This window comes from Muntiacus reevesi, chromosome 20 (genome assembly GCF_963930625.1).
Source record: "Muntiacus reevesi chromosome 20, mMunRee1.1, whole genome shotgun sequence".
Lineage (NCBI taxonomy): Eukaryota > Metazoa > Chordata > Mammalia > Artiodactyla > Cervidae > Muntiacus > Muntiacus reevesi.
This window is the reverse complement of record NC_089268.1, coordinates 5435573-5448610: the sequence shown is the minus strand read 5'-3', so window position 1 is coordinate 5448610 and position 13038 is coordinate 5435573. Positions and strand designations below refer to the sequence as shown.

Below are 13038 nucleotides of genomic sequence, written 5' to 3'. Positions count from 1 at the left end.
TTGCTGGGTCAGGACGATCCCCTGGAGAAGGGAAAGGCTACCCACTCCAGTATTCTGGCCTGGAGAATTCCATGGACTGTGTAGTCCATGGAGTCTCAAAGAGTTGAACATGACTGAGCGACTTTCACTTCACTTCCTGTTTCCTTTACATATCGAAATGTTTCCCTTATCATTTTGGTAGCTTTAATAATGTGTTGTCATTTTTAACACTTAAAAAAACCCTTACTCTCTAGTGAGAAACAAGAAGAAAGCAATTGTGAACTGTTTATCATATTGGCATTCTCTGATTAGCAAACTTAAGAACATATTCTGTAAAACCTCTAAAACATGTATTTTCCAAAAGCATAATTTCTTTTCTCAAAGTAGCACAAGACATGTTTAATAAATGCAAACATCCTTAGTTTCTCTCTTTCAAGAAGCCACAAGTAGGTAAATTTAGATTTGTTTCATTTGTAAGCACTTACTTTTCTTTAAGCCAATTAAGTAGAGCTCATTTACACATTAACCCCAGCAATATTATCCAAAGACAAAGAAACATAAGAGATACATATATACAGACAAATAGATATCTCATTTCATTTTTTTATGTTTTGTATATCAGGCATTGCAATTAAATGTATTAGTTTATGAATAACAGAGTAGTCAAGTTTACATGTTTGATTTAAAATCTTTTTCTCCCCCTTACTTTTTTTCCCCTTGGCTTGAAAGTTCTACTAAGTATCCCAAGGTTGAAGTCCCAGGAAAATTGGGCTGTGTTTATACTTCAAGGACGTGATAAGAGTTAACTTCAGGTTTTCTTCTGAGAATATTTTTATCCTCTGAGAGTCAATGTTCTGGAAAAAAGTATTTTATCAAGCTAGTTTTCTCTAACTGCACGTGCAAAAAGAACAAGTTTTGGAATTTCAAAAATTTCATCTGGAGCCTAAAGAATATTGTGACCACATGATGTTGAATTATTTTTTTCCCTTATTTATAATTGTTGGTTGACCAGTCTGCAAAAATTTCCTAGGGTCAGATGAAAATCAAGAAGCACTTCCCGTGTTGAGTCAAATTATTAATATACACTCACTGGCAAAACCAAAGGAAACCAAATCCTTGCCAGCCAAACAGAAGTCACAAAGCAAAAAAAAAAACAAAAAAAGCGAAACACTCAAATAGCCCAAGGCTCAAATTGGCTTCCAAGTACCCCTAGGCCTGTGGCCTTGGTACAAGTGGCACCTTACAAACAGGATGAAGAAAATCATCCAAAGGGAACATAAGGTTCACCAAACAGACAAGATCAAGTGGCCTCAGAGTGTATGCCAGAGGACTTAACCAAAGTGCTGGCAAGAGGTGTCATGACATCCAATATGCTACTTTTCTCCTTCCTCAGAATATTTTCTCAGCAGGAAGTTAGGATTGTTGTGGGCAGAAGGGGGATGTCCTCAAGCCAAAGGTGGCTTTGGCAGCTGCTAGGGAAGCCTCTCTCATATCTTCCATCCCTGCCCCATACCCCAGCTACCAAAACAGCAGTCTGGATGTGCTTGGGACATGGCCCTGTGGTGGTGGAATGCCTGGCCACTTTCCTCCAGAGGAGTCTCCCAAGCACCCTCTGTCCCCGGCCCAGGAGGCTGGTTTGGAGAAAACCTCAGCCCAATCAAGCCTAGGAGCCCCACAGGGCCACCTGCCCACCAGTCAATCCCAGACGAGTCCCCAGAATTCTGTTGCCAGAACTCAGCCTCTGTTCACTGATGCCAAAGAGAAACATAGAGACAGTTTTGGGTGCAGTAAAAAAGGGTAGCTTTTATTGCTTTGCCAGGCAAAAGGGGCCACAGTACGCTAAGGCCCTCAAGACTGTGTTGAACCACCCTCCCCCCACCCGACCTAGGGAGAGGTAGTGAGGAGTTTCAGTGTTTAAGGAGAAGGAAGCGATCAGTTCAAGGACAGTTCTTGGATTGGTAGGCACCAAGGTGAAGTTTCAAGCATCTTCAATTTTGTTTCAACCAGTTTAAGATCTATGTTCTTGTGGTCAGCAATTTTTACCGGGGGTGGGGGTGTGGGGTGGGGGGAGGTCTGCTTCCTGTAAAAACAATTTAGGAATATGTGTCAGGTCTTTATATCCTTCAGGGAACTGGGAGTTCAGTAATTCTGCTACGTGGCAGAATTATAGTCTAAATTGTTACCAGTTCCTCAACCCAAAAGCTATTCTTTGTTTCTACATCTTCATGTTTCCCAATCACTAACTCTTGAGTCAGCATTTTGCTTCAAAAGACAAGGACACAGGGGTTTGTACAGTTTCAAGGGTAGGGGTGAGTCTAGAGGTCAGGCTGGGGGGGTGGTGGCTTAGGTGGTTTGCCCACCCAAGTGGTGCTGTGTGCAGGGGACATGTACAGTACCCTGCTTTCGCTCTGGGCTCTTCAGAAGTAAGAGTTGAATTTCTTGGTCTCTTTTGTTCAGAATTTGCCCTACCTGTGCTTGCATGCAGTTATTTTTATTCCCATTTAGTTTCTCTGTATTCTGTTGCTGGACGAGAAGCATGTCCAGCTGCAAACACTGCAGCACTGCAACAAAGGCTCCCAGCCTGTCCCATTCTTATGTTGGTGAAAGTGAAACTGTTCGTGGCTCGGTTCCTCCTGTCAGACTCTTTGTGACCTCAAGGACTTAGCCAGCTAGGCTCTTCTATCCATGGAATTCTCCAAACAAGAATACTAGAGTGGGTAGCGGTTCCCTTCTCCTGGGGATCTTCAGAACACAGGGATGGAACCCAGGTATCCTTCATTGCAGGCAGGTTCTTTAACTTCTGAGCCAAGTACATGCCGAAGTTTAATCATTCCATTCCCAGTCATTAGACATTTAGATGTTTTCTGATTTCTATTACAAATTTGTGATAAATAAATTTTGCATGACAATTTTCCTACAGATTAAATTATGTCCTCAGGATAAATCCTTGCAATGAAAAGGACTGAAGAGTTATGCTCATACTTGGGCTCTTGTTTTCCAAATTTTACCCATTAACTCCTACCTACAAATAGTTAAAGTAAAATTTCCACTGAATTCTCCGAAGCACGTTAGAAGAATTCTAAATAAATTTTGCGTAGACATTTAAAAATTTTAGAAATACTTCGCATACAACTTTTGAGAAACACAACAAGCAGGTCTCTCATTTTCAATTTGCCTCTACAAATTCTCAGACTTATGAAGTATAAAAGCAACTGAAGTCATAAAGTCATGGTGGAAATGCGGGAAGTACAGATTTAAGCGATAATTACTGCCAGTAATAGGTAATCAGATGTTGGGCATGCATGCAGAAGGCAACAAAGGCGTCTAAGTTTTAAAAGAATTTCCCGACTTAAATTCTTTTCAAAACCTTCGAGTGGGTCTCTTTGCTAAGGCAGTAAGTGAAGAAACTGAAAACACATATCTGAACATAAGTGGACTATTTTACAGGTTTTTTGAATGTGAACACTGGAAAACAGTCAACTATTCTATCTCACTAACATATCACCTGAGAACATCTTTATAATTCAATATAGTATCACTGGTCTAGGGCCCAAAATACAGTTGGCCGGACCTCGGCTCCCAGACGTACGGCGTCGGGATTCTCCAGCCTTGCCAGTTTTCTTCAGGTCAACCTGAGACTTCCTCCTCAGGTGCGTCAATACACGCTCTGAGTGGCGGCTGACATGGAGAACAGGTGAGCAGGGTAAGGCTGCCTCAGATTTCTATTCAGATCTTAGTCTTCAGCTAAACAACCAGATTTCCGACCCTGGTCGGAAAAAGCAGTGGTAAATTAGGGCTGCATTAACACTCAGCCTTGACGGTTAAGGCTAATCAGTGAGCTTCACTCCCACAACCACACAGAACCCACGCCTAGGCCCTCCCCTCCATCCTCGTCCCCTCCCTTCCCTGTGAAACAGGACGCAGCCAGTCCTCCGCCCGGCGAGCGGCAGTGACGTCAGTCTCAAGCGCAGGAGGGGTCTTTTCCCCTCCAAGCTTTAGGGTCCTTTCCCCGCGCTGTTCCACTGCCTCTTCCGGGGGTTTCAGTGTGGGCGGAACTACAATTCCCAGCAGCCCTTGCGACGAAGGAGTTGGCCCGAACTACAGTTCCCAGCGGTCCTTGCGCCGGGGGGCGGGAAGCGAGGGCGGCGCGAGGGAGGCTGGGTGCCGCGGGCCTAGCGGGCTGCTCTTCCCGGGAAGCGGCGTGCATCCCTTTACGCTCGCGGCGTCGGCGGCTCGGCGGCATAGTCGGCGACTCAACGGTCACGCGGGGGCGGGTCACGGCGGCGTGGGGCTGACGGCCGGCCGGGCGGGGGAGGCGGGCGCGGCGACCGCAGCGCGAGTGCCGGCAGGCGGGCGGTCGCGAAGATGGGAGACCCAGGGTCTGAGGTGAGTGGCGGGCTGGGCCGGGCGTGCTGCCGACTCAGAGGGTGCGGACTTGGCCTGGGGGCCGATGACCCGGGGTCCGGAGCTTGGGGGACAGGGGGCGTGGGCCGGGGGCAACAATGGCCGTCCGGCCCGGCCCCGGGGCGGCGGCTGGGCCCGGGCGCGGCGCGGATTCCGAGGCCCGTCGCTCCCGCGGGCAGGCTTCCTTCCTCGGGAGAAGGGGTCGGCGGCGGCCTGCGGTCCCCAGCGCCGGCGCTGTTCTCCGGCGGGTCGCGGGGGCGGGGGCTCCGGGCGGTCTCCTCGAGAGCTCTGCCTTTTCATTGCCTTTGGAAAACTCGCCTCCTGCGAGCCGTGGCTGTCTGGATAACCGTGTTTTGGCTTGTTTTATAGATACTAGAATGTGTCCCTCCAGCTGGGCCTGAGGCGTCCGAGTCAACCGTGGAGGAAAACGAAGATGACATCCAGTTCGTGAGTGTAAGTAGCAGCGGTATTTGGGTTTTTCCGAGTCAGGGTCTGTGCGTGACGAGCCGCGATGTGATTACCCCTCGCCTGTTCACTCATCGTCCAGCAAACGTGTGGACGTCTCATACCGACTGGAGACTGTGGAGCAGGCCCAGGAGTGGGTGTCAGACCGCACACCGTGGAGCAGACACAGCAGTAGAGCGTTTGCCCACAGAGAGGTCTCGGCCGCCCCCGCAGCCATCGCAGAGACTGTGGCCTGCGGGCCTGTTGGAGCCTGGATCACACCTTCCCCTCTCCTTTGCACGTGGACCCGCTGGTGTGCGCAGGGTTCTGCTCTCCTAAGACTGTGTTTGAATTGAGACCAGAGTACCTTCTGAAAGATGGCCCCCAGGTTGGGGAGAAGGGGCAGCTAGTGATGAGGAAGGAGGTAGAAGAGAAGGTAGGCGGGCTGCAGGAGTCAGCGTCAGAGCCTGTGTGTCTGTGTAGGGTGGGGGCCAGGTGCCCTGAAGCCCTCACTGAGCTCTGAGCTCACCCTGCTGCATCACAGCCCCGCAGGCCAGGTTCACAGTGAGGGGCCTGCATCACAGGAGCATCCTGTTATCTTTCTGTGTTTATTGCCTTCTGACAGTTTTCAAGCGTGAGTGAGTGGAAGTGCAGAATCCTGCTCCCCATTCCAGACCTATGGAATCAGGGTTTGTAGGTGAGGCCCAGGAATCTTCATGTTGGTGCAGAGTATAGGAAGCTGTGAACACAGTTAGTAAAACATTGGTTGCAGTAACCAAAGGAGGTGCTGTGATATATTTGGGGATAATTTTCACCTCAAACTGTTAAAAGTTTTATAAAGATTCTGCTTAAAGTAGTATTTTAATATCTCTGTTAGCTGGAGAATTGTACTGTAAAGGATTCTTTTTGAATTCTGCAGTTAGTTGAAGTTTTGTTATTGAAGGTGTATAATCTTTCTTTTGGAGAAGGAAATGGCAACCCACTCCAGTGTTCTTGCCTGGAGAATCCCATGGACAGAGGAGCCTGGCAGGCCATGGGCCATAGGGTTGCAGAGAGTCAGACGTGACAAGCGACTAAGCATGCATGCACGCAATCTTTCTTTAATTCCCTGTCGGATGTGTATTTGTGTTTTTTGGTTCTTGGGCAGTTTTAGTTTTGAAAGATTGGTTATTAATCGGTGTCCTTTATGTACCCCAACATTAGACCATTGTGATAATCTGTTGTTGTGTTGTGTTTCAGTGGGTTTGTTTAGGAGTCTTTCACAAGGTCATTTCTTGGCTTTTTTTGCCTTTGCCCATCCATGTGGTATGCTGTCGTTTTCATTTTAAATTTAGAAAGTTTTGGGGGATGTTGGTAGAAGAAATTGAACTCTGAAGTATGTTTGGCTCTTTAGGATAAAGGTTTCAGGTTCTCCCTGAATATGGCAAAATTTATAAATGGAGAATATTTGCTTTGGTATTTTGTGGAAATTAAAGAGGGATACACTTCTTCATGAACTACAGAGCTTACTTTGAGAGTCACAGATGGACTCTACAAAAATAAGATTTATATATATACATATATATATATATAGGTATTCTGTGGAATGGAGAATTGTAGCTCGTCAGAACCTAATATAATCTAGTGTTAATCTGAAGTTGAATATTCTTTTAAGTATTATTTTAAATGTAGAGGGTCTGTTTTATCTTTGTATCCAGAATAGAAAATATACAACCAATATAATTGTGTTCAACTTGATATATCTTGTATTCATCTCTGTTTCCAAATATAAGTTCAAAGATTTGCTAGTTCCAAATACAGAAGTGACCTATATGTATTAATGCAATTACCAGAAGAAACCTATTACAAACATTCTTTCTGCCTTTTTGGTGATAAAACTTCAGTGACAACATGTTAGAGACAGAATCTTTTACTTCACTCTGTAACCCAGTCTTATATTTGACTGCTCTGGGTATTGCTTGTTCAATAAAGATAATGACTAGTTCTGTGCTTAAGATTTTTTCAGATACAAAAAGCACACTGTGATGTTTCTTCTTGATTTACTGTGGTTTAGATTTATTAGTTCATTCTTTGTCTAACTTTCCCATCTTTAATCCGTGTGTATCTGCCTAGTGGCACAGTAGTCTTTGTGTGGTTTGGAAAGTGCAGAATGTAAAACTAAACTTAGCATGCTGAAGGAAAGGAATGCTATAGATGTGGAGGTGCAAAAATGAGCCCTTTCATTTAAATTTTATTGAAATACACATACAGAGAATTGCACAGTTCGTAACTGTGCCCTCTGATTTTTTCAGAGCCAGCACACCTGTGTAAACAGCGCTTAACTCAGGAGACAAAATGTTATCATAACATGGTAGTTTTGTCGCTAAGTCATGTCCGACCCTTGCGACCCCATTGACTGTAGCCTGCCAGGCTCCTCTGTCTGTGGGATTCTCTAGGCAGGACTACTGGATTGAGTTGCCATTTCCTTCTCCAGGGGATCTTCCCAACCCAGGGATCAAACCCCAGTCTCTTGCATTACAGGCAGGTTTTTTACCAACTGAGCTATAAGGGAATCCCAGATGTTACGATACACACTTTTCATTTAGGTTTTTTGCTCTAATTTTCTCTAATTTAGTGATATTTCCCTTTTTCAGCCGTCATCTTTATTCTCTGCATCCTTTGAAACTGCAGATATGTTAATTTATTCCCAGAGAACTGTGTTAATTTAGGGCTAATGACATGATCTTTCACAGATAAAAGATATACTTTAGATATGAAGGTATCAGAATTGCTGAGGCAGCCTGTTATAATGTTGGTAACATCACGTGAAGTTTAGGCTTCAGCCAAGATGATTGGTGTAATATGGAATCATTGACCATGTAGAAATAGGGAAGAAAATCCAGGTATATTTTCATAAATTATTTCAAGGGGTCTTGGACAAATAATGAGGGTGGTTTTTGGCTGGGTGTCTTGGGGTTGTAACTAGCTCAAGAAATGTTGGAGCTCATAATATGTCAAGTCCTGAATGAAATACTTTAGAGCTGTAGAGATTAGCTGGAAATAAATCCTACTCTAAGTGTCAGTGTTTCAGTGTGAGAGATGAGATAGGGAGGAGGACTTTGTAGATAGTTGTAGGAGAGAGTTCTTTTGTAAAAAGTACATGGTGCAAAAAGAAAAAGTACATGTGCTATTAAAAAACATGATTTTCAGTTTATTACTTTTGCACAGGGAGCATTTCGTGTTTGTATGTATTTAAAAGGGTGTTTTGAGAAGAAACAAGTCATCAAAATGAGAAAACAATTGTGCTTAGTTCTGGAGGATAAGTTGGTTTTGTTTTTTTTTTTTTTTAAATGGGAGAAGGGCAGTTGGGACAGATAGTATAGATTTTGAATTGTGGACTAAATTTGAATTAAAGTACACATTCAGGAATCATTTGAAATGTTTGAATCAGGCAGGACTTGTAGAAGTTCATTATGTCTGGAACTTTTCTGTGTGGGGGAAGATGTATGAATTATTTAGGGTTTCAGATTAGATTTTTGCATCTGTGCTCAAATTCATGTTGTTTGTTTTAGACTGAAATAGACTACCTACCTTTTCTGCAGACTGAATTTTAGTGTATTGATGTCATTTTTCAGTTAGTAGGTAATTGGTGTCTTAGTTTTGTATGAGATGAGTTTTCTAATAACAAGATGAAAGCTTTGTTGGAGAAGGAAATGGCAACCCACTCCAGGATTCTCGCCTGGGAAATCCCATGGACAGAGGAGTCTGGTGGGCTACAGTCAGGGGGTTGCAAAAGAGTTGGACAGGACTTAGCGACTAAACAGCAACATCATCTCATACAGGTCCGAAATTAAAGAAATAGAAAACAAAGATGAAAGCTTTTTATTTCTTTAAAAATATTTTTTAAACCGTAGAATATTAAACCGTGTTCCTCAACTGTTTTGCTTCTGCCTGTGCTCCTGCCCCTAAATTGTTTGGCCTTGGAATAGAATTCTTTGACTTTGTTACTGATATGGAGGGAAAGAGTTGATAGATGGAACAAATTTAAGAAAAAAAATACCTTGTGATTGGAGAACCACATGCGTTTATACTTTTTGATATAAGCAGCCATTGTAAACATAATAAGAAATTACCTTTTCTTAGTATTGGTATTATAAACATTACTGTTTGGGGAAAACTAATAACTTATGTTTTGGTCAGTTTTATGAGTTATTCACAGTTGGGAACAAGAGCAGGTAGTCTTTTTCCTCATATTAAAGGAAAAAGGAGCTTATCTTAGAAACTTAGGAAGTAAGTATTGATTTAAAAGTAGTGTGTATACTTCGGACTGGCTCAGAATTAGTGTGACCACACAGCCAGTGTTGTGATAACAGAACCAGGTGGGCCTCACTTAGTTTTCTCCTTCGTTACATGGTGTACAAGTCAAGTAATGGGGGATTGAATGGAACAGTATACATGAAAAGTTTAGCACCATTGCCTGTACGGGGCTTAGTGACAGATGTTCCCAATTAGAGTGAAATAAATGGAGTGCCAAAGGGTTTTGATGCCTTAGGTTCATTATGGGAAGCTTGTCCATATCCACTGTAAAAATTAGCTGGAGTGTATAGTGTTTGTAAGTAGTATTTTCCTTGGGATGGTTGTCTTCTGTTTCTTCCACTCATCCTCTGCCTTTTGGGGTCTCAAACACATGCTGTCGTCTTCTACCCTTTTGTCACTAATAGCTCTGTGACACTCTGAGTGAATGAATAAATGACCCCTGCTTTTTCTCATTTATGGGCCTCAGTCCTGATTGTTTTATTCTGCTGGGAATCCCAAGTCATCGTCGCTGAGTAGCTCAGGAGTGGGCTTCTGTTAGTGTTGTGGCTGACCCCAGGGGGACATTGCTGCTGCTCTCATCTCTCCTTATTTCTGCCTTTCCTTCTGTTTCTGCAGCTGCTTTTTCATCGTTTGTGACCGTTTTCCCAATGGTGGTGTTTTCTGCCTGTCCCTTCGTGCTTTGCGCCCTGTTAGCCTGTCGTTGCCCGTTTTTCTCTGCCTGCTCTCTCTCCGTGGAAACTCTGCCCCAGACTCTGTGTTCCTGGCTTCTGGTAGCTCAGGGACTTCCTTGGTGTGCTGTCTCAGTGGGCTTGTAATTAAGTTCCTAATGTATATTTCTTGAGGAGAGCAAGCTATTATAGATTTTCTCCTCCACTACCTTCTTGGCTTGACTGTATGACTTTGACAATCTCACAACAAGTGGCAGGTTTGGGTCTTAAAGTAGGTGATTCACCTCTGTGATGCCACAGAGGAGAACATTCTTCTTACCCTCTTTTTTTAAATGTCCATTTTTACAGTTTAGGCAGAAATCCTGATTACTTTATCATGTGACCCCTGCCCAGTTTTGCTGTCTGGTTTTATCTTAGCGGCTGAATCACCCCTCTGTGGACTTCCCCTGTGGCTCAGCTGGTAAAGAATCCGCCTGCAGTGCAGGAGATCTGGGTTCGATCCCTGGGTTGGGAAGGTCCCCTGGAGAAGGGAAAGGCTACCCACTCCAGTGTTCTGGCCTGGAGAATTCCATGGACTGTATAGTGCATGGGGTTGCAAAGATTGGACACGACTGAGCGACTTTTCACTTTAACTTTTACCCCCCTGCAGGGAAAGCACTCTCCTGCTTGGGGAGGGGTGGATGCCTGGGAGAGAAGCAAGCTGTCTGTAGGCCTGGATGCTGTGTCTCAGAGAGAGGATTTTTACTTAGATGTTATCCTCTGTCTCCTGACCCCGGGTCTTTTTCTGTTAGTTTCCCACTGGACACCTCACTTGGGCTTCCCAGCAGCCGCCTCCCCCAGCTTGAGGAGTCTTTCCTCAGCCCCACTCTCCCCTGCACGCCTTTCTCTTTTCCAGCACAGAATGTTTGACAAAATAATCACTCTGGGCCTTTGCTCCTCATTTTCTGCTTATTGTTGTAGTCTGACTTGTATGCTCACTACTTTCTTGAAAGTTGCTCTCAAAGACATTTTAAAATCTCCTTGTTGCTAGAATCTGTGGCTTTTTTTTTTCTTTTTTTGGTGCTCAGTGTTTTTGGCCACATTTGCACTGATACCTTTTCATCGAGGTTTTCTCTATCTTTAGGTTCTTTGGATTTGTGCATTCCTGATTCTTCCTAGCTCTCTTATTACTTACTTAGCTCTTCTTAAATCTTAAAATTCCATCATTTCCTCAAGAACCTCCTCGAATTTCTTCTTTGTCCTCTTTGCTCTCATCAGTAATATCATAGTTCCAGTTTAGTTCTAGAGTTAATGATTTTCTAGGAGAGCAGCTTTCAAGTCTGCATTTTCAGTAATGTTCCTCTACCCAGGTTACTGGCCTGCATTTCCAGCTGTCTGCCAGTTACCTCTGTCAGTTGTACGTCAGTCCATTATGACCAGAAGAATGCCAGCCTTCCATCTCCATATTCCAGATTTGTACCTTTTATGTGACTGTTGTTTAGTCATCCAAGCTTGAAATCTTAGAGACAGCTCTGATTTCTGCTTTCATAGTTGACCATTTGTTGGTGTTTGTTTCCGTCTCACCTTTGTATCTGCACCGTGAAAGTGTAGTTACTCAGTCCTGTCCAACTCTTGCGAGCCCATGGACTGTAGCCTGCCAGGCCCCTCTGTCCATGCAGTTCTCTAGACAAGAATACTGGAGTGGATTGCCATTTCCTTCTCCAAGGGTTCTTCCTGACCCAGGGATTGAACCTGGGTCTCCTGCATTGTGGGCAGATTCTTTACTGTCTGAGCCACAAAAAAAGGCCTTCCGTTATTTTTGCCATGTCTGCTATTTAGTTTTGCATTATTATGTTGTGGACTTATAAATTATCCTGCTCCTGCTTTTCTTGCTGCCATACTTCTCTGTGTGATTGATATTATTCCTGCCTTTTGCCTATAGAATAAGATCTAGGCTTTTAAAGTTTAGTACTCAAAAAAAAAAAAAAAAAAAAAAAAAAAAGTTTAGTACTCAAGACTTGGTCTATGGTAGAGTCAGAGTGGATGGAAAGAAAAGATGAAGGAGAACCAGGTTTGATGTGTGACTGCAGGAGTCTGAGATACAGCCCAGCTTCTAGTCAAAGATCCCCATCTCATCTGAAAAGCATTGGCTTATAGTATCTGTACCCTTGCAGCACCGTTCTTGTGTTACTAATCCTCTTCTCAAGGAGTCAGCACAGTCCCAGTACCCTTCCTGGCTTGGGCTCTTTCAGGTTTTATCATTTATTAGTCATGGACTCTGAGGATTTTCCTCTGCATTTGTTCTGATTATTTTGTACCACCCATAACGTTTCCTCTTCAGAAGAGTTCTCACCAGTCAGTCCCAACATCAACAAAAAGGATTGCCTTAAATGCTGATTTAGCTTGAGTAGCTCTGCATGACTTGTTAATTTGTTGGTTCTCTTCTAGGAAGGACCACTGAGACCTGTTCTGGAATACATCGACCTGGTCAGCAGTGATGATGACGAGCCTAGCACCTCTCAACGTGAGGTGAGTACATTTGACTTGTGTTTCTGCACTTTTCGCAGTTCACAGACGTCCTGTAAAGGGGGTCGTCAGGTCAGTGTTCAGGCGCTATGGCGCTTTAGGAGACAGCCCACTTCTGTTGGAATAGCCCTGAGAGGCAGTCCAGGGAGAAGTTGGCCTGGAAGGTCTGCTTCCAGCTTCATTCCTCTACTTTGAGCGAGATGTGAGAGCATTACATGACACAGGAAGGTCCTAAGCCTTGAAGGTGGTATCTGATGAAAGGGAAATGGAATAAAACTGCAAGCTTTGGGGCACCCTTTTCCTTTCCTGGCTTTGCTCAGGTGCCCTATAGAACTGGATCCTTTTCTTCCAGAACCATGTGGCCACAGAAAATTTATTCTGTTTGGAAGAAAGGCTGTGAGAAGCTCCTTTAGAAATGGAGAGTGGGGAAGGCTGCTGGGTCACTCAGGCGTTGTCCCTCTAACCACCTCTCCCCCTCATAATTTGGGGTTTTCTCTGAACTGTGGTTTTTTTGGTTGTGTGTTTGACCCTTAAACTAATCCTTCCCTTACTCTGAGAACCAAAGTAACTGAGCTGTCTGTATCAGTCTTGTCTTGCATTTGTCTTAGCCCGAATTTCTATTATTGAACTGTTTTCTTGATGGATTAGAGGACTCCTGGCTGTGTGTTCAGGGTGGCCTATGATATATAAGGGATTGGGACTTGGACTTACAATCAAAATACCTAGGTTTTAGTTCCCGATT

General features: G+C 44.1%; 1 protein-coding gene across 5 annotated transcripts in view; it reads left to right on the top strand.

Annotated features, from left to right (window-relative positions):
* Positions 1 to 4204: 4204 nt before the first annotated feature.
* The window catches only part of ZNF451 (zinc finger protein 451), a 96093-nt gene continuing 87259 nt past the window's right edge, over positions 4205 to 13038 (top strand). For 3 of the 5 annotated variants that reach the window (XM_065911924.1, XM_065911923.1, XM_065911921.1), the window contains exons 1-3: positions 4211 to 4365; positions 4753 to 4836; positions 12219 to 12299. In XM_065911924.1, coding sequence (XP_065767996.1) covers positions 4345 to 4365; positions 4753 to 4836; positions 12219 to 12299 — 186 coding nt within the window. In that variant the 5' untranslated portion in view covers positions 4211 to 4344. Of the gene's footprint in view, positions 4366 to 4752; positions 4837 to 12218; positions 12300 to 13038 lie in introns of all 5 variants that reach the window. The other 2 variants (XM_065911925.1, XM_065911920.1) reach the window with 2 other exon arrangements.